Here is a 20711-nt window from a genome sequence, read left to right on the forward strand (position 1 = left end):
GGCCTGACCCCTTTGTGGCGGTGGGTGAGGAGCGCCTTGCTGGGGCCTCACAGGATGGGCTAAGGGAGCCCCTCCCCGCCCGCTCCCTCTCATGGGCTGCCAGCACCTGACAGAGGTCAGTATTGTGCTCTGGCCAGAAGCAGCCTGAGTCCTGTGTGTTCAGTGAAAAAAGAATCCCTGGTCCTGGTTGACCCTAGAAGGGCCCGTAAATATTTGGTCGGGGTAGGAGGCTGGAAGACAAGGGGCGGTTTCAGGGAGCCAGGTGGGCTGGGCAGGCTTTGGGCGAGGGTGGGAGGCAGCGGCTTCCTCAGAGGTGAGGAGAAACACGCAGGCCGCGGCCGCCCCTGACCTGTGTGGGGCACCTGACTGCCAGGGAGGTGATTTATGGGCAGGCTGTCAGACCACCTGTTAGCCCGCACTGGCCCCTTGTTCCTCTGTGGCAGCGCGCTCCTCTGAGAGCTGCGGAAGCAAGCCAGGGTTTTCCTCACCTCAAGAGAACGTGGCTCCATTGTTTTGGAGGATCAGCAGGCCTTGACTGGACTTGGCATCCCAGCTGTACCCCAGTTGGTGAGGAAAGCCTTCTGGGGGTGTCCCCAGCCCCCTGCTCTGGGTACGTCTGCCCTGTCCCTCAGCATCCGCTGGCGGTCACCTCAGGACTCTTTCCGGGCACCACCCCTCCCGAGTTCTGGACGCGTTACTGACAGCAGCCTGTCACCTCCGTTTCAAGCCTTCTCCCCTCGCTGTCCCATCCAGCTCAAGGTAGCAGCCTCCATCTGCACTGAGCTCGCTGAAGAAGCCCCCTGAGGCATTATAGCTGGTCCGCTCCCCGCGTGCAGGACCAGGACCCTTCCAGCCTGAGGTAGCCTCAGCCCCTCGCCCTCCTGCCTTAGCTGTCGGCTTATCCGGATGGAGGTTCTCAGCCCTGGCTGCACACCGCCCCAGTGGGCATCTAGAAATGCTGATTTTGGACCACCCTCCAGAGGTTCAGATTTAATTGATTTAGAGTAGAGCCCAGTAATTTGTAAAAGCTCCCTAGATGATACGAAGGTTTATGTATTAAAATGCAGGTGTGGGGTGGGGCCTGAGCTTCTGTGGTTCTCACCGGCTCTGAGGTGATACTGATGCTGTGGTCCAGGGACCAGCTTGGAGTAGCACCTGTCCACACCATCATCTCCTACACGTCCAGTGCCCAGGGGTGTTTGAGCTCTAGGGGTAGGAGTGACACGTTTAGGCCTCTGGGTCTTCAGAGTAGTTCCCTGTGGCCCAGCCTTTTGGGGGCTCCTCAGAGCAGGCACTGCCCGTGTCAGGGAGATGCTGCAGGACTGTGGGAGCCTTCTGATGGTGGGAGAAGGCTGGGGAACTTGGCATCTCTGTCCTTCCTCTGAGACAAAAGGACAGTCATCTCCATTGCTCAGTTAGTCTCGTGAGGATGAGAAGGGTGACCCTCTCTATGTGTTCTCGGGGGATCCTGCGAAAACATGGGAATTGCTCTTTTTAGGCATTCCAAGTATGTCTGTGTGGACAGGCCGTGGGTTACAAAAAGGCCTCTTTCGCGAAGTCGTTTCTGAACACCCCACCGAGGAACCAGCTGATAAAGAAATCACCTGGTTAAAACCAGTTTGTTTTCTTTGATTTAATTAAAAACTTAAAAAAAAATAGAAAACCAAACCCTACCTGCATCAGTCTAGTATCTATGGCCTCACAGCAGTAGCAGTAATTTACTGGTCATCAGGATAAAAGGGACATGCGGAGGCTGAGGAGTGCGCGTCTGGGAGCGGGGCTGGGCTGGGCTTCTCTCCGGTCCAGCGGGAAGGGAAACGGGCAGAGACGGGGAAGGAGGGGAGGTGTGGCTGGAGGGCACTGTGACCCTTTCCTTTTGGGGGGGCTACAATGAGGACACGTGAAGGGGCCCTGGGGGCCAAGAACTGTCTCTCAAGTAGCTCAGCCTAATACCAGGACTTCCCTCTCCCAGGCGAGGCCCCACCGCCAACAGAGGGGAGCTGACACCACCGGCTATCCTGGAAACCACCTCCTCAGGCTGCTTAGAGCTCTCTTTTCTCTCTGCCTACTTTCTCCCAACTGAGAAACCTCTGCTCCTATGGGAGGAAACCTTCAAGGACCCCAGAACCCCTCGGTCAAGGACAGCCTGGCTCCATGTCCATCCCTTAGTGCCTGTGCTGGTAGCAGCTCTGCATGAACCACCCTCCGGCAGGGGCTGGGTCAGCCTGGGAGTAGGGGGAGGCCAGATGGGCAGGAGGAGAGAGTGCGCCCTAGGGGTGGAGACAGAGACAAGGCACAGCTGGCTGGGTGGGGCAGGGAGGAGTGCCCTTCAGTGGGGCTCTGCGGCCCCATAGAAGAAGGGATAGTAGAGGGAGCAGGGGTAGGAGAACATGAACTTGACCGCGAACTTCATCTCCTTGTTCTTCTTGTCCCAGCGGTAGACAGCCGTAAGCAGCAGCTGTCCGTCCACTTTGCGGCCCATGACCAGGAAGCTGCCGGCCAGGCTCTCCAGCTGTGGGCAGGGGCAGCCAGCGCCGTTCTTCATGTGCAGCACCAGCCTCTTGGTGTCCTTGCGCTTCAGGGGGCCTGGCTTGAGCAGTTTCTTCTTTTTCTGGGCTCCAATCAGCTTCCGGTCCGCGTTCTCTATCTTGATCTCTCTGATGCGCATTTTGACCACTGTGTGTCGGGGTGGACAGAGGGATGGCCTGAGAACCATCACGTTTGCTCAGGACGCTGGTGGCCCCATGCTTGGTGCTCTGCCTGAAGCTCCAGCCCTGGGGCTTGGGGAGATGGAGCTTCTGCGTGTACACGCTGACATTTATGAAGCTCCCATCATGTGCTGGACTCGCACGGGCATTATCATGTTTCATCCTTGAGGCGTGGTGGGGAAATGAGGTTTGGAGAGGTGGTGATGTGCCTGAATTCTAGAGCCTGGGTTGAACTGAGGTCTGGCCTGTGCCGCTCCATGACACCAGGTGCAGGGTGGAGAGCTCTCTGTGGGGAGTGGAGCTGGGTGTGGGCTCCCTGGGGAAGGGAAATATTGGGGGTGGAGCTGACCAGTTGGAGGGAGGGTTTGGTGGAGGGGGCGTCCTTGTGATGGAGGAAGGCTGGATTTCATGATCTCTGGGGATGCTTCCAAATGGATTTCTGGCTGCGTGTGTGTGTGTGTGTGTGTGTGTGTGTGTGTGTTGAAGGGGGTGGTGTTTGGAGCAGTGGTGGCTCTAAATGCTAGACAGCCAGCTCTGGCGGGGGGTGGGGGGGGCCCTTCTCTGTCGCATGTGCTGATTTCCATGGGTAAGTGCTCCCACCGTGACCCACTGAGTCACGGAGCGCAGGGTTGGGAAGCACCGCATACAACCAGCTCTTGCTGGGCGAACCCACTGCTGTAATTTGTGTGCGACTGTGTAGTGTGGGTGGGAGTGTGGAGTGTGGTGCTGTGTGTTTTTGTGTGTGAGAGAATGTCTGCGGTGTGTGTAGGAGTGTGAGTGTGTGGGGTAGTGGAGGAGGTGGTTGAAGGCCAGAGAGCCTAATGGAGTTAGCGGCGGTCACTTAGGCCAGGGTCCTCCTTCTGCGGGCCTCTGGGTCCCCATCTCTGGGAGCAGCCAGGGAGAAGCCAGAGAATAACTTTGGCCACCCAGGAAAGGACAGTGTTATAAAATGTCTTTCCTTCTCCCCCACACCCTCTTTCTCTCTCGGGCACGCACACACCTTGCAGTAGTAGTGTCCTCTTTCCAAACAGACTAACGACATCAAAGACCTGTCGCAGGAAGGGTTTCATTGCTTTCTCTTTTTCATAGACAGAGGAGGCTAAGACACAAAAGGGGAGCTGACCTGGCCAAGACCACATGGCTGGGCTGCGTGGTCCGCACAGGAGCCAAGTCCTGACTGCCCCAGGAATGGGGAGGCTCCAGGATGAAGCTGTGGGACGGGTGACCACAGCTCCCCTGGCCAGAGGTGCATCAGGTACTAGGCAGAGATGCCCAGGGACAAGGGGGCTGCACTTCCATCCTGGAGCCCATCTCTCCCCTCTGCTACCTCCATCCATCTCTGGGCCAAGCCTCCTTCCCCTAAAGAGAATCCAGCCCTGGAGGCCCCTCTGTAGAGAGTGTCAAGGGAGGGCTGCCGGAGCCCTGGCCAGGGATGGACCATGGCCTTGAGGGGCTTTTGAAGTCCCTGGGATGACATGCAAAAAAGAGGTACATTTCTCTGGGGAGAGGGCAGTGGCCACGTGGGCTCTACACTCACCGAAGTCGCTGGAACACATCTGCTCCATGAGGCCATCAGCGCTGTGCTCCATCTCACACTGGGCACAGATCTTGGTCACTGAAGAGAGAAGCAGGGGTGGGGAGAGGGGATCAAAGTCCATAGAGCCACTTAGGGTTCAGGCTGCCCCACTGACCAGCCACCTCCCCCTCAAGCCTCCACTTCCTCATCAGGAAACAGGATGATGATAATGATAATGCTCGCTGAGTGCTTGTGAAGTTCAAAAGGTCGTGAAGCGACAAAACTGACCAGGTGGGCATGATTGCCCCATGACCCTGGCAGCTGTGACCATGATGTGCTCTGTCTTTTTCTAAATTTTGTCTCATTTAGTCCTCAGCCTATGAAGTAGGTATCGTTATTCCTCTTTTTTCTTTCTTTTTTTTTTTTTGCGGTACGCGGGCCTCTCACCGTTGTGGCCTCTCCCACTGCGGAGCACAGGCTCCGGACGCGCAGGCTCAGCGGCCATGGCTCACGGGCCTAGCTGCTCCGTGGCATGTGGGATCTTCCCAGAGCGGGGCACGAACCCATGTCCCCTGCATCGGCAGGCAGACTCTCAACCACTGCGCCACCAGGGAAGCCCCATTATTCCTCTTTTAAAGAAAAGGAAACCGAGGTCCAGAGTGGCTACCCAAGTCTGCAAAGCTAGTGAGAATTGAGCTTAGAACTCAGGATTTGTGACTCCTAGACTAGTGCTAGGGTGGGGATGTTTGCGGGGTCTTTCTAGGAACCCAGGCTCCAGACAGGTGGGTAAATGAGTGACGCCGGCAGGGCAGGGACTGTGGTAAACTGAGGAGCACCCACTTTAGCATTACCAGAACTTCCGATTTTTCAAGGGAAGCCAAAACTCTTTTTGTATGAAATATTCTCAGTTTTGTCTGTTGGGCACACAGACACCTCGGGCTGCCTCTGGTCCTACCACACAGCATCTGCCCTCGCTCTGTGTCTCTGCCTTCTGGTGGGTGCCCCATCATCGGGGAGAGAGGGGCTCAAAGCGGGTGAGAGTGGGAGGGCAGAGCCAGGCGGGAATCCAAGCCTGGGATTTCCCTGCTTTCCAGGATGTTAATGTTTGGGCTCCAAGAAAACCAGAATAAAGGAGCCATGCCTAGGATCCCTGCTGGGGACTATGCTGTCTCTGCTTGAACTGCATCTTTCTCCCCTGCTTCCTGGTCCCATTACTAACCTGACAATAGGGGGTTTCTCTTCTCTCAACACTCTTTGGTCACAGGACCCCCACCCAGCTGCAACTCTCAGATCCTGTGTGGGTGTGTAGGACTGGGGACTGCATGGGTGAGGTTAGCTTTGAGGGGTGGGTGGGGTGTGGTGGAGTCCAGTTGTTTCTGGGGGGCCGGGTCAAATGGAAAATGGGGGAGTGGTGCTGCCCCTTGGGAGAGTCCCAGAGCCAGGAGCTCCCTAGATTCTGGGTATTAGCCACCCAGGCAAAGATGCCCTGCTTGGTGCCACTGTTTATCCTCCTGTCTGGTGCCCAGCCTGGGCTTACTCTGCCTGGAAGGAGTCTGGCAGAGGGGGTGCACAGTGAAGGGGGGGCTGAGACCAGAGAGGAATTAGGGGTAATGGGATTGGGGGTGGGTGGGTGGGAGGTGGCACTTAGGATCTCATAAATTTTGGGAACCTGGGATTGCTTCCTTGAGGAAACCAAGGCTCAAAGTTGAGCAACTTGCCCAAGGGCTCCTTGTCAGGGGCCAAGCCTAGCAATCTGCTCACTCTTCTGCACTGAGCCTTACCCAAAGGTCTCCCAACCTGGGGGACTGGGGAAAGAGTGGGAAAATTTAGGGTTCCCACGTGCAGAAAATGGGGACAGGGTGGAATTCATAGCCCAGAGTGTGCTTAGCAATCCTGGGCATTTGTGGGCTGAGAGAGGTGATAAGGCATTTATTGGAGGCCTCAGGATGGAGTGACAGCATTGGGCTCCCCCAGGGATTCCAGAAGCTTGGGAAGGTGGGAGCTGTGAGGGAAGTGGGGGAGGTTTCAGGAACGGAGTTGGAATGGGGGAGAACCAGTGGGAATGTCCACAGCCGCAGGTGGGAAGGCTGGTAGGCTTCGGGCGACATGCAGGGCTGAGCAAAGACGTGTGTGTGTGGCACCTCTGGGGGCTTGAAGAGCTGTGCTAAGGGGTTGGGGGAGCGGCATCTATCGCGTCGGAGCGTGCGGGGCGCTGGGGGCTGGGGGTAGGGAGGTGGCGGCGGCGGCAGCGCTACCTGGAGGCGCGGTGGCGGGCAAGTGCCCGAACTGCACAGCGATGCAGAGGTCGTTGTCCAGGGGGAACTTGTGGCAGTGCAGCATCTCGGGCCAGGGAAAGCCATAGGCCTCCATGAGCGGCGCGCAGCCGGCGCGCACGGCCTCGCACAGCGAGCGGCAAGGGTAGATGGGCCGGTCGAGGCAGACGGGCGCGAAGAGTGAGCAGAGGAAGACCTGCGTGTCCGAGTGGCAGCGCTTGGCCAGCAGCGGCAGCCAGCTGCTCGCCTGCTGCTTCACCTCGGCCAGGCTCTCGTGCTCCAGCAGGTTGGGCAGCCGCATGCGCTTGTAGCCCACGGTGTGGCAGAGTGGCAGGTCGGCGGGGATGTCGAGGCACTGGGGCGGTTTGGAGTACGAGCGCCCGTGCAGCGGCTCGGTCTGCCAGCCGTAGTAGTCGTACTCTTCGCCGCGCCCCGGCGCCCCGTGCAGCGCCCCCAGCAGCAGCGCCAGCGCGGCCGCCCGCGCGCCCCCCGCCGCCGCCCGCATGGCTGCACAGGCCCCCGATACTCCCCTGCCGCTGAGGTCGCCCAAGTGGGTGGCAGCCTCGTTCCGCGCTCGCGCGCACAGAGTGATCCTGGCGCCTCCCACCTTGAAGCTCCAGCCCCGGCCTCACCGCGCGCCCCAGCCAATCTCCGGCCGCCCGGCCCCCGCCCCGAGGCGGGGAGGCAGGGTGGCGCCCCCCCTGCGCCTCCTGCCCCGGGGCCTGCGCGTCCCGCTCAGCGCCGGCTCCTGCGCCCCTCTCCCGCTCGCCCACTCCCCTGCCACTGACCCAGCCTCGCCTTGCGCCTCTCCCCGGGGATCCCTCACTTCCCTAGGCTTTTTCCTCGCCCCTCGCCTTCTCCATCCTTCCTCCTTATCTCTCTCCGCCACAGCCTCTCCTGTTCCTTTTCTCACTCACTTCACTTGGTTATCTCTCCGTCTCGGCCCTTACCACTCTGCTCTGTTTTCTCTTCCCTAACACCTCGGTTTTCCCTTCTCTCGGCAGGAGGCTCCTGGCTGCCCACACCCTCCTGGTCCAGGCAGGCAAGTTCTTCACTCCCAGTCCTCACGCATTTATTGAGCTCCTGCTTGGTGCCAGGCAGCGTGCTGACTGTGTGCAAGGCTCGAGGTGCTGGGGAATCAGAGGGGGATATGATCCAGAACCCACGTCCGGGACATCACAGCTTAGTGGGGCAAAGATAATCATGCCTACTATTTAGTGAGCGCTTATTAAGTGCTTCAGACACTGCACAGCACTTCACAACCTTATCAACCATTTCCAATGATAGCTAACACTTATTGGGTGCTTCCTATGTGTCAAGTCTGTTCTGAGCATATTGCATAAACTACCTCATTTAATTCTTATAATAATGCTATTAGGTGGGCAGATACTATTACTATCCTCACTTTACAGATAAAGGCACTGAGACGAAAAGGTTAAGTAAAGATTGGTGCCAGGACTTGAACCCAGGAAGTCTGATTCCAGAGTCAGAGCCCAGATATGACCAGGAGGTCTGGATTCTGAGTCTGTAGGCTTAATGACTGCGGTGGGAGGTGCTCAGAGAGGTGAAGTAACTGGCCCTTGGTCACATTGCTAATAGACGAAGGAGCCATCATTTGAGTCCAGGTGTTGGGTTCCAAAGGCCAGGGTTTAACTACTCTGCCCTAAGATAAATTCCAGCCTAGGGTAGGAAACGCTGAGGGAGGAGACTGTACCTCCTCTGGGAGCCTAGAGAAGGAAGGAATTGAAGAGGAGATACCTCCAGGGAGGTATCAGAGAGGAGGCAGCTTTCAGGAACCCCATGTCTGGGGTCTTTTCCTTGTCTGGACCCTGCCTTCCATTGGCTTTCCTGTGGGAGGAGCTTTGGACAAGATGCTTGTGGGGGGTGGTGGGGGGCTCCTTCCTGAGAACCTAGCTGGGGAACTGACTCCCCAGCCTTTGGTGGGGAGGTACCCTGGGGAGGTGTCTTGTAGGAGGGTTTGGGGTGCTATGGGGGGGCAGGAGTTCTGGGGCACTTGCTGCCTCCACTCTTGCCCTAACATCCTCCCCGTACCCATCCTCCTGAATGTTTCCAGGCTCCCATCTTCCCATGGATCTACCCTTGCAGTGGTAGTGGAGAGGGGTGAAGGATCACTTCTCAACATTCAGCAGACACATGCTGTGTGCAAGGCTCGAGGTGTGTATCCTACAGACGGGGCTACAGAAATACAAAAGGCGTAGGCCCTGCTTCATCTGATCCAGTTGTGAGAAAAAGACCCAAGGCAGGGCAGAGGAGGCAGAAGAAAATTAAGCAGACAGAGCCCTGGGGTGGGACAGGATGTTCTTTTGATGTCCAGGATGACCTAGTTGGGTCTGGGGAGAACAAGCTTTCCTGCCCCTTCTCCCTCTCCCAACCCCAGCGTGAAGAGGTTCTGGGGATGACCACTCAGAAGGCGAAGGACCACTGTCTGCAGGGCCAGACAGTGTAGTAATGGTGCAAGAGCCTGGACTCTGCAGACGGAAAGAGCCAGGTTCAAATCCAAGTGTATGCTCTCTGAGTGACCTTGGGCAAATACTGAGCCATTCTAACCCTTCACTTCTTTGTTTGTAAAATAGAACCACCTCAGCCGTTGTTGTGAGGGGCATACAAGATGGTGCATGGAAAGAAAGCCTCCTGCACAATGCCAGCACATAGTAGATACCTAGGAATGTTAGATTGCCAAGGGATGTGTGACTTTAGGGTAGAAATGTGTGTGTTCTGAAAGCTCCCTCGGACACCTTGGCCCTGGCTCTGGTTTGGGACTCTCAGCGGCAGTTCTGTTCCTTGTACTCCAGCTTACCCCTCACCACCCGCTCTGGGCTTGGCAGGGCTTCTGCACTCCAGGGGAGCTGTGGTTTCAGTCCCTGGCAGGGGGTGTTGGAGTTCCCAGATGGTTGTACAAGGTGCTGGCTCCCTGTGTAGCTGGTCTCCTTGCTGTTCTTGGCATCCCAGTGCCTGGCCTGGACAGAGTGAGGCATTGTTCCTGCTGCTGCTTATGTAAGAACTACACATGGTCTGAGAGCTAGGGGAGTCTGTACCTGGCAGTTCCAGGGGCTCCGAAGAGCAGAGGGGCCAGGCTAGAAACTTCCTGGAAGAGGAGGATGGGTAGGCTTTACCCGGCAACTTTGCCTTGTGGACCCCTGAGGCGCCCTGACATGGGACCCATGATGAGATTGAGGAGGGAAGCCCTTCACAGGAAAGGAACCCAGGTGGGGGGCTACACCGTGGGGTAGCTGTTCAAGGACGCTCTCCCCCTGTGGCCAGAGAAAGGAAGAGGCTGCGCTCTGATGTCGTATCCCTTTCTGATGAGGCTGTCACAGGGCCTAGGCAGCTGGGTGGGACACCTGGCATGCTGGGCATCTGTCCATCTTGGAGCGTCTGCTGTCTGTCCAGGCACACGTTTCCCCCAGCTGATGGAGGGAACCACTTGTTCAAAATGTGTATTCATGATTTGTTGTGAGCAAAGTTCTACATAGAGAACTCTTAGATTAAACGTGCTACTTATGGGGAATTCCCTGGCAGTCCAGTGGTTAGGACTGCGTGCTAAGATCCCGCAAGCCATGCAGTGCGGCCAAAAAAAAAATTGCTAATTATGTTATCAAATCCTACATTCTTCTACTTTTTTAGTGCCTACTTCAGTGGTTCTCCTTGTGGTCAGGGTTCCCTTGAGGGCCCCCAAGTGCCTTTCAGGGAGTCCGCAAGGTCAAAATTGTACGTAATTTGAAGATCCACTCAAGGTGCAAGATAGACCAATGGATTTTAAGGATTTTACTCTGTTGAGTAAGAAAAGTTTATTGATGTGGATTCAGATTCTACATTACAACCAACATTTAAGGAATTGTCACCTGTCAATTTTTTTGTAGTATCAATTTGATAGCCATAATATCTAAAAAGGCTATTAAAATACTCTTTTCCAATTACTTTTCTCTGTAAAGCCAAATTTTCTCCATATATGTCAACCAAAACAACATGTAACAACAGATTGAATGCAGGAGATATAAGAATCTGTCTTCTATTAAACTAGACATGAAAGAGATTGCAAAAGTGTAAGACAGGGCTTCCCTGGTGGCACAGTGGTTAAGAATCCACCTGCCAGTGCAGGGGACACGGGTTCGAGCCCTGGTCCGGGAAGATCCCACATGCTGCGGAGCAACTAAGCCCATGCGCCACAACTACTGAGCCTGCACTCTAGAGCCTGTGAGCCACAACTACTGAGCCCGTGTGCCACAACTATTGAAGCCCGCGCGCCTAGAGCCTGTGCTCCACAACAAGAGAAGCCACCGCAGTGAGAAGCCCGCGCACCGCAACTAGAGAAGGCCTGCACAGCAACGAAGATCCAACGCAGCCAAAAAAAAAAAGTGAAACAGTGCTACTCTTCTCACTAAATTTTTTTGTTTTGTAAAATGTAATTACTTTTCACAAAAATTTATTTATGTTGACATATAATGGGATTATTACGGTTATTTGAAATGAATTAATATATAAATTTTTTCTCAGTTTTCATTTTAACCATTGTAGATGTTGATATAAATGGTAGATATCTATATAAACAAAAGTTCTTTGATTTAATCTAAAACCTCAATAATTTTTAAGAGTGTAAAGAGGTCCTGAGACCAAAAAGTTTAAGAACCAGTGGCTTACTTCCTCTGTTCATTTCTGATAGAGGTGTATAAAATCTACTTTGTGAGGTTTGCTAATTTTGCCTCTTCTTTTCTTTTTTTTTCTTTTGATTCAATTTTGCTTTATATACTTTGAAGCTGTGTTGTTAGGAGCATAAAGTTTCTTTTTTTTTAAAAAAATTATTTATTTATTTTTGGCTGCGTTGGGTCTTCGCTGCTGCTTGCGGGCTTTCTCTAGTTGCCGTGAGCGGGGTCTACTTGGCTACGCTTTGTTGCGGTGCGCAGGCTTCTCACTGTGGTGGCTTCTCTTGTTGCAGAGCACAGGTTCTAGGTGTGTGGGCTTCAGTAGTTGTGGCGCACGGACTTAGTTGTTCTGCAGCATGTGGGATCTTCTTGGACCAGAGATCAAACCCGTGTCCCCTGCATTGGCAGGCGGATTCTTAACCACTGCGCCACCAGGGAAGTCCCTGGAGCATAAAATTTTGTGATTATTGTATGTTCTGGTTGGATTGTAATTTTTATCTGTATGAAATAGCCTTCTTTGTTCCTTTTAATCTTTAGTCTTGGGAAAAATAATTCCACGAACTAACATTTAGCTAATGCCTGCTATGGGCCAGGCATACACGAGTAAGAGTCTCAGTCCCAGCCCACGTGGAGGACGCAGACACACGAAGGCAGTGAAGTGTAGTGGGAGGAGCCAGGGCTTTGAGTCAGCCTGACTGGTGGTGAATTCTGACCACATCCTAGTTGTGTGTCTTTGGACACATGTCTATTGAACTTTAGACCTGCGTTTATTCATTTGTAAAATGTGGTTAGTAACGTTTATTTACTAGGTGGTAGTGAAGATTTACTAGATAAAGGATGAGAGAAGCACCTGGCAGAGTGCCTGGCTTACAGTAGCTCTGTGATCAGAGCTATAACAGAGCCAGGAGCCAAGAGATCTGCCCCATTCATGCCTCTACAAAGCCTCTGGGAGAGGCAGTGTGTAGCAGTGGGGAGTGCACCATGCTTGGATTCTGAAGATCTGAGTTGTCTGTTTTCAACTTAATAGCAAGTCCTCCCCACACCCTGAGTCTCAGTTTACTCATCTGTGGACATGAGGAGGAATGCAGTCTCTGCCCTGCGTTCTCCATGGGGCTGCCTTGAGGTTAGTGAAGAGGAAGGGGGCTGGGATGATGATGGAGGTGAGGCTGTGAGGAGCCTTGGCTTGAGGTGGGACCTCTTCCATCCCTGGCTGTGAGGAGGTCCTGCCAGCACAGGCTTGCCTGCCTCCTGGAGGGCTGGGATGCCCGAAGAGGTGAGAAAGAATCTTGTCCTTGTTCCAGAGCCTCCTGGAAGTACCTGCCTTTTACAGGCTCAGTGCTCCTCTGCTGGGACACCCGTCTTCATAGCCGCTGCTGCTGAGTGCTCAGCAAAGAGCGCGGGGAGAGTGGTCTGTGAAGTTGAGAACCATTAGTGCTAGCAGGGAACCACTTCTGTTGTCCCCCAGCATCCTCCCCTCCCCCCCCACTTTCTGTAAGAGGAAACTAGAGCTTGACCTTCCTGACTTCCAGTCCAGTGCTCTTCCTACCACACCTACAGCACTGCTTTACTTTCCAGCATTTTAGTTTTGTCGATTGCAAAGTCAACATCTGTCCCATAGGCCCCCAGCTGCGCCGAGCCTTCCTGCTGCACAGCCTGTGCTGTGGGCAGCAGTTCACGAAGGCCTGTTCAGGATCTCTGGGTGCCCTGGTGGCAGTGGGGGCCTGGTCCTGGAGGGGATGGGCTCGCTGTCACTGAATCGAGTGGCTAGGGAGGTGACGTAGTCCTTCCTTCTATGAGCCCGGGCACCAGCAGGCTCTCCATTTGTCCTGGATCTCAGGTAGCTCTGCAAAAACAGCAGAGGCCAGTCTTGTCTTGGGCCTGCGCCTTGGTCTAGTCTAAGAATGACTGTCTGAAGTACAAAAGGAAGTGGGGTGGAGGGTGGGCACGGCTGGTAGTCTCTGGACAGGGCTGGGATGGAGAGAAGGCTGAGAAATGCTCTCCTCTTCTCTCTGGGTCCCCAGCACACCTGGGAGCCCTGAGCTGTGGCTGGTGGGCAGCCCAGCTAGAAGCACATCAGAGAGTCAGCCAAATGTTTGGGTTAAGACCACAAACCCTGGGGACTTCCCTGGCAGTCCAGTGCTTAAGACGCCGCGCTTCCACTGCAGGGGACACAGGTTCGATCCCTGGTTGGGGAACTAAGATCCCGGATGCTGTTGGCATGTTCAAATATTTAAAAAAATGAGGAAGAAGAAGAAAAAAAAAAGACCACGAACTCTGGAGCAAGACTGGATTCTAATTTCCTCAATGCTACTTGACCTTGGGCGAGTTATTTAACCTGTCTGTGCTTCAGTTTCCTCATCTGTAAAGTGAGGATAATAACAATAGTGCCTTATAGGATTATTGGGAGGATTAGAGTTCATTTTAAAAGGCTTGGAATGGTGCACAGAGGAGAGCTTTCTGTATAATTGTTAGTTAAAACTATTGAACATTGGTACGACAATGGTCTTTAGAGACTGTCACCAGATTCTGTGGCTCCTTGCTCCTAAATTTCTCGTAAGTACACCTGTGCTGTCCCTTTCTCACTGTTGCTCCTCCTCAATGCTGTCCTTCCTCACTGCTTGGGGCTGCCTTCTGGTCTTGTTTTCCACTCTGCAGGAGTGAATCATTTCAAACTGCAAACACGGTAGCCTCACCCTTCAGCTCGAGACCCTCAGTTGCTCTGATTGCTTTTAGCATAAAGTTCCTCCCAAGGCTCCAGGTAGGCCAGGCCTTCTGGCTGGGTGCACTCGTAGAACCCCAGACCTCCCTGTGCAGCCCTCATCTCCTGTTCATCATCTCACTAGGTTGATTTTTTTCAATTTCTGGCTTCCCAGTAGGCTGAGGGTTCCACAGAGGCAAGGCCTGTCTTGTCCATCTCCGTTCCTCTGGCTCCTAGAATACTGCCAGTCACGTAGTAGATGCTCAATACATGTTGCGTGAGTGAATGACTGACTGGACAGATGAATGCTTGGTGGAAGGAGGCAGCAGGGGAAAGGAGTCTTTGGAGCCAGATGGGCTCAGGTGGGAGCCAGCTTCCTTTAACCTTTCTTGGTCTTTGTTGGAATTCTTGGGAGGCCCAGGGAAGATCCGGAGGGCTATAGGGTGACTGTGGGGAGAGCTGGTGAGGACTGAGCGGAGTAAGTGGAGTAGCATGAGATGCTTGCTGAGGGACTTGGGGTGATGGACAAGCCCCCTAAGCTCATGTAGACTTCCCTTGCTCCCTCCTTCCCCCTACTCTCTTGAACACTTGTTTAGGGCATCCTAGGTGCCTGGCATAATGCTCTGTGCTTTCCCATATATTACCTCATTTAATTATTCCAATAGCACTATGAGGGAGGCATTATCATCCTCATTTAATATGAGAAAATTGAGACTCAGAGAAGTTTAGTAACTTGCCCAGAGTCACACAGCCAAAAAGCAGAGCCAGGACTTGAACCCAGGATTTCCCCCTGTGGCTTGTGGATTCCTGTCCGCATGTGAGAATGTCTGGAGGGAGTTCTACACTGTCTGGCACTGACCCAAACTGCCTTGCAGGGGAAGGGGAGCCCTGGGGCCAGAGCAGAAACTTCAGTGGGACTCAGGTAATGAGGCTGCAGCAGGTTTGGCCCTGGTTGCCTGGGCCACTGCCCTCAGGGAGTATGAGGTCTAGAGGGGCAGCCAGCCGATGAACAAACACACAAGTATCTTCTAATCACAACTAGAGTGCGTTCCTAGTTGGGGGTGGGGGGGTGGAGAGGTGCCCCAAAGCCTCTCGGTGGAGAAGATAATGAGCCCTGAATGCAGTCAAAGGCACCTATGATTAGGCTTTTGCCTTTACTGCTTATGTGGGAACTTGGGTAAGACACAGCTCCTGGTGCCTCAGTTTCCCCATCTGCAAAATGGGGACTTTCCTTTTGTAGATTTGTTGGTAAGATTAAATAAGTACCTGAAGATGCGTAAAACTGCTCTAGTGTGAGTGCTGAAAGAGTTTTGTGCAATCACAGGAGGTAGGTGCTGCACGGCTCCCACTCTCAACCCTGGCTGTGGCTGCATGGGGCCCTTGGGACCCCAGATTTATAAAATGTTTCAGCTGAAAGCTATTCTCTATTCTGCTGGTTCCTGACCACCCAGGGTCTGGGAAGGAGCTACTAAAGCTTCATAAGCTATTCACCATCTTTCCCCAAAACAACATAGAATGGTGCATTTGCCCGTAAATAAAAGAGCAGATTTCTTTGCTTTTGACTGGAATTACATGCTCTCAGGATGGAACTCCTCTCATGCTGAACAGAAGTCAATTGGCAGTCCACGCCTCTTTGATTAATTTAAAAACCAGAGGCTGGGAGAGGGAAGTGAGTGGCCCTGTAAGGGGAACTGTAGGTCAGAGAGGCCCCAGGGACCTTTGTGCTCCAAGTGCAAGGGAGAAAGTCAGGAAGCCCCCAGGAGGTCCTGGAGGGCAGGCTGTGGAGGGGAAACCCAGGGCAGGAGTGGCTGGGGTGAGGGCCGGCTGTTGGGGGAACCCTGGGCAAACAATGGCCTCATTAAGGAGAGGGTACGGGTGGGGAGAAGCCGGGCAGGGCCCCGGCCAGTGAATCTCCTCTCCCCCACTCTAGCCAATGGAGCAATTGTCCTCTGCTGTGAGGGAGCTGGGGCCTTGGCCTGGGAACTGCCGGGCGCTTGCCCCGAGGGCCGCCGACGTGGTCACAGCTTCTTTGCCTAGCCCCAGAATGGGTCTTCTGTGCTCGGACGCTGAGGGTTCCGGCTCTAGTGGGGCTACCTGGTCCTTGTTCTTCCAGCTGGTGGTGGTTCAGGGCATGAGTGCCCACACGAGGCTCTCTGGAAGGGGCCCGTACTTCTGTCCTGCCCACTTCTGGGTAACTGAGGCCCCGGTTAGGTTTGTCTGAGACCTGGGCTCAGCCTGCTTCTTTTGGCTCTCCAGTTCCCCACTCATCCGCTGTGCTGTGGCCTTGGATGGTCACTCGATGTCTTGGCTCTCAATTGTTTCAGCTGTAAAGCAGGGGGAGTTGGGCTAGAAGTGCTTCTCAGCTGGATGGATAGGCCGCCCCTGCCTGGGTTTGATCATCAGGACCGTTGGGGCTGCTGCTGGCATTTACTGGGCAGGGACCAAGGATGCTAACTTCCTGTATCGTCCAGCCCAGCCCCGCACGACCAAGGGTTGTCCTGCCCCAAAGGCCGGCAGAGCCCCTGTGAAGCACTCATGGATCAACACTTTTCACCAATGGTGTTTTTAAAGTAAGGAGATCCTGTTTTCAAATAATGTGGCTTGTGGGAACTCAACAGATAAGACAGATGAGAGGGGTCGAGTGTGGTAAGGGCTAGGGTGGGCCAGAGCCCTACCCACCAAGCATTCCCGTCCCCAACAGTGGCCCCTGTCCAGTATGAACTCTCTCCAGGGGTGCATGCAGCCGACTCGGCCCTATATGGCTGTTCTGATTGGTCAGACCTCTGTTCTGATTGGTTGGTGGCTACCCTCATTGGTCATCTTCTGAAATCAGTCAGTGTCTGCATTGTGCCACCTGTTACTCCTCACCCCTGCATATGCCCCATGGTGTTTTGTTTTTGTCTAATGGTTGGAAGTATGATGGGCAGATGAGGTTTGGGGTTGACTTCCTGTGCCTGTGAATTGTCCCTGGCCTCCTGGACCCACCTTGACTAAGCCGGCTGACCTGGGCTGTCACAGGACACACCCCACAGCCAGGAGGGGAGAGACGTTCCCAAATTTGCAGTGTGAGGCCATCAGCTTGGAAGCTGGTTAAAATACCCATTCAGATTGCTGGGCCACCTGCAGATTCCAGTTCAGCATATGTCACTCTCAGGTGGTCCTGATGCAGTGGCCTGGGGACCAAGATGAGAAATGCTGGCCTCGGAGGGGGCCGTGCCCGCTCCCCACTTCCACCCCTCGTCCTGTTCATGGTTGCAGCCACTCTCCAAGGCTCATGGACCTCCTTGAGGCTAAAATGAGAACTCTTTCCCTTCTGGAAGCTCCACACAACCTGCCTTCTCTGCCTGGGGATGTGGTTAGTTGGCTTCCTGTCCTTCTTACCTTCCCCAGTACCCGGCTCAGGGCTCTGATTAATAAACAGTGTTAGCAGACATTTGTATGTCCAGGCATGGTGCTAAGTTCTTATCATCTCATTTAAATCTCTCAGCAATGCTGAGAGGTAGATGTTATTATCATCCCTGTTTACAGATGAGAAGTCAGAGGTGATTGAGGAACTTGTCCAAGGTCACACAGCTGGGAATCTTCCAGATGGATCTGACTCTACTGCACATATTTTGAGTACAGGCAGGGCAGCCAGCCTGTCCCTCCATCTGCGATTTCATAATCACCCTTCAGTGAGTCTGACCCATGCCAGCACCATTGCCATTATTAGTAATATTATTGATGAGGATTTTAATCTTAAGACTTCCCCAGGTTCATGTTTAAGGTGAGATCCTCCTAAGGACAGTGGTTGAGAGCTGCCTGGGTCCTGGTGAAGATAAGTCATCTTTATAGTGTGTTTGGGAGTCACATCTGTTATCTTGCTTCATCCTTACAGCAACTGAGGGAGACACACAGTCAGTCCTCATTTTACAGGTGAAGAAATTGAGGCTCAGAGAGGTTAAGTATCTTACTCAAGGTCATCCAGGCAGTAAGCGATGGAGCTGGAATTGAACAAAGCTCTGACTCTCCCAACCTTCCATGCTTTTCCACTGCCCCACGAGTCTGAATTATGCCAAGGCCAGGAAAACTTTCAGGCCTTTTTAGCCCCCCTTGAAGGGCTCTGAAGACAGCTCAGGGTCCACTAGAGACAAAGAGGTCTGTGCCCTGTTGACCTAGTTATGTGGCCGGGCAACTTGGGGTCAGGGAAAGGTGCATTCTTTCCCCTCCACTCACATTACCCAGCCTTTGGCTTCCTGGAGTTTTTGTTAAAATTCCAAATCACTTGGCACTAAGTTCTCTTCCCCACAGTTTTTGCAAACAGGAACCAAGCACCCTTCAACTTCCAGACTGCACACTTTCACACCCTCCCCTGCTTTAAACTGGTGCCAAGTCCCCTTCAGGAGAAAGCAGATATGTGAGCAGAACAGCCAGACGGCCAGAGAGTTTGGTTGTTACTTCCTGGGCCCGTCTCTGAGGGGGGCAGAAAGGACCCCAGAGGCCCACAGACCCCAGTGCGGGTCTTTGGCCTGCCACTCCCTGTGCAGCCTTGGGCTTGTACCTCCCTTCTCTGGGTCCCAATCTCCCCATGTCTTAAAAAAAAATGCCATCCTGGTGAGAGGGTCAGATGAGATAATGTATGTAAAGAGGTTTTATCACTATTATATTTGATTACCTGAAGGTCAACCTCGTTAAAAGAACTCTCTGCAGTGATGGACGTGTTCTGTACCTGTGCCCTCTAATCCTGGAGCCACTAGCCACATGTGGCTACTGAGCTTTTAAAATGTGGCTAGTGCTACTAAGGAACCAAATTTTAAATTAAATTATAATTATTGTCTGTAGTGAGATGAAATTCACATAACAGGAAGTTAACCGTTTTAAAGTGAATACTTCTGTGGCATTGAGTACATTCATGATGTCAGGCAACCACCACCTCTATCTAGTTCTAAAAATTTTCATCACCCCAAAAGGAAACTCTGTCCACATTAAGCAGTTTCTCCCCGTTCCCCTTGCCCGCAGCCCCTGGAAACCACGAAGCTTCTTTCTGTCTCTGTGGATTTGCCTCTTCTGGACATTTCATAGGAATGTGGTCATACAGTATATGACTTTCCGTGCCTGGCCTCTTTCACTTAACAGAATGTTTTTGAAGTTCATCCATGTTGTACCATGAATCAGTACTGCAGTCCTTTTCATGGCTAAATAATATTAATTTTAGTTAATTGAAATTTAAATAGGCCCATGTGGCTGGTGGCTACTGGACTGGACAACCAGGAACCTCTGGAGCCCTTCTGGGTAACTGAGGAAACAGAACCTCCAAGTGTCTGCTGGTAGCTGAGGGAATCCTAGGGGAAAGTGGAAGGAACCTGGAAGATGAAAAGGCTGAGAAGGGTGCCCCAGGTTCCCCAAAGGAGCCCAAAACTGTGGCTGATGTCTGGCATGCTTGGTGTGTTATGTAAGTTAACTCATTCCATCCTTGCAGCATCTTTTGACATGGGTCTGACTTACCATCATCCCTATTTTATAGAGGGGAAGACTGAGGCTCAGAGGGATTAAGTCACTTGCCCAAGGTCACACAGCTGGTAAGTGAGAAGAGATGGGTCTATGAACCTGGGTCTGGTCCCTTCCCAGGGCCCATGATCTTCACCACTAGGCTACACAGTCTTTCGACCCTGATCTTGGGAGCTGCCCAGGTGAAGGCAGATCCAGGACTCCAGCTGCACCTGCACAGACCTGCACACCTTGAGGCAGGGCTTTCTAGGCAGGGCCATCCCATGTCAGCCTTCCTGAGCTAAGAACTGCTTGGGACCTGGGTCCCTGCCTCCTTGGGAGTCAGGAAGGGGTGGCTGACGGGACAGAAGAGGATAAGGTGTAGCCTCCCTCAATTCCCCATTGCTTATCAATGAGTAACCTGGCCTGTCAGGGCTCTCCGTGTCCTCTTTGGGCCCTCTTGGGCCCTCCTTGATCTGGGAAGGAGACTCTGTTAATTACAGACCCAGAGTAAACAGGGCTGGGATAAATAGCAGATAGCTTTCCTGGCTGTGCTGCCCTTTGCCCTTTGGGAAGGGGCAGTGGGAAGAGGCAGAGAGTGAAGGGGAAGGAGTGGTCCTAGGAATGTCTTTGGAGTGGGGGAGGGAAGACTGGCTTCCTGGGGCCCCAGAGAGTCAATCTGTATGTCCTTCTGGAAAGAAAGCCCTCTGCTGGCCTCCCTGTTTGCTGTGCTCTGTCAGAGAGCTGGCCAGTGAGACTCTGACGTTCATCTCTTGTCATCCATCCCCTTGTCGACCCCCCAGCCATCCATCTTTTCATCCTCGCTTTCAATATCCTTCCATCCTTCCTTTCTTCCCTTCATCCATTGTCCCCGTATCCGTTTTTCTTTCCTCTTTCTCATTTAATTCATCCATTTTTCCCTTATTCTGTCTGTTCATCTGAAAGTCCCTTCTTCCTGCCCTCCGCCTCTCACTAATCTTCATATCTTTTCTTACCTTTTTATAGTGACCATGTGTTTCTTGAGAAAACTAGGGAGGAGTTTGCGGGGAGTCCTTTGAGTCATGGACTTCTGAGTCGGGACCCCTGTGTGGCTCTGGTGGAGTTAGCTGCCTGACTTCACACACGCTGGCCACGTGCTCAAGGTTAGATGGAGTCTCTCTTTCTCCGAGGGAGGATAGAACCTTGTTCCTTCAGCCTAGGGACCACATAACTGATTCTCCAAGGGGGGACACTTGGAGAGTGAAAGGGGGTGGTACTAACAGTCGCACCCGGGCAATGGAGTGACCTGGCACTGTCCTGGGCACAGCAGAACATCTGGTCCCCCTTCCTCAGTCCTAGCAGGAGGGCCTGTGCTCAGACAGCCTTTCTCTCCCAAAGCTGAGCCTGGAT

General features: G+C 53.3%; 1 protein-coding gene across 1 annotated transcript; it reads right to left on the minus strand.

Moving 5' to 3' along the window:
- Positions 1-1618: 1618 nt before the first annotated feature.
- Positions 1619-7075, minus strand: SFRP5 (secreted frizzled related protein 5). Its single transcript, XM_029245643.1, has 3 exons — positions 6480-7075; positions 4246-4323; positions 1619-2676 (listed from the first exon to the last, which is right to left on the minus strand). The coding sequence occupies exons 1-3, from the start codon at positions 7000-7002 to the stop codon at positions 2330-2332; spliced, it is 948 nt and encodes a 315-aa protein (XP_029101476.1). The 5' UTR covers positions 7003-7075; the 3' UTR covers positions 1619-2329.
- Positions 7076-20711: the final 13636 nt, after the last annotated feature.

Source organism: Monodon monoceros, unplaced genomic scaffold, assembly GCF_005190385.1.
Source record: "Monodon monoceros isolate NGI ecotype Baffin Bay Population unplaced genomic scaffold, NGI_Narwhal_1 Super_Scaffold_4, whole genome shotgun sequence".
Classification (NCBI taxonomy): Eukaryota; Metazoa; Chordata; class Mammalia; order Artiodactyla; family Monodontidae; genus Monodon; species Monodon monoceros.

Coding starts and splice junctions, on each gene's coding strand:
- SFRP5 (XM_029245643.1), bottom strand. CDS start 7,002: ATGCGGGCGGCGGCGGGGGGCGCGCGGGCGGCCGCGCTGGCGCTGCTG. Junction 4,324..6,479: donor GCCCGCCACCGCGCCTCCAG/GTAGCGCTGCCG, acceptor TTCTCTCTTCAG/TGACCAAGATCTGTGCCCAG. Junction 2,677..4,245: donor GATGTGTTCCAGCGACTTCG/GTGAGTGTAGAG, acceptor CCCGACACACAG/TGGTCAAAATGCGCATCAGA.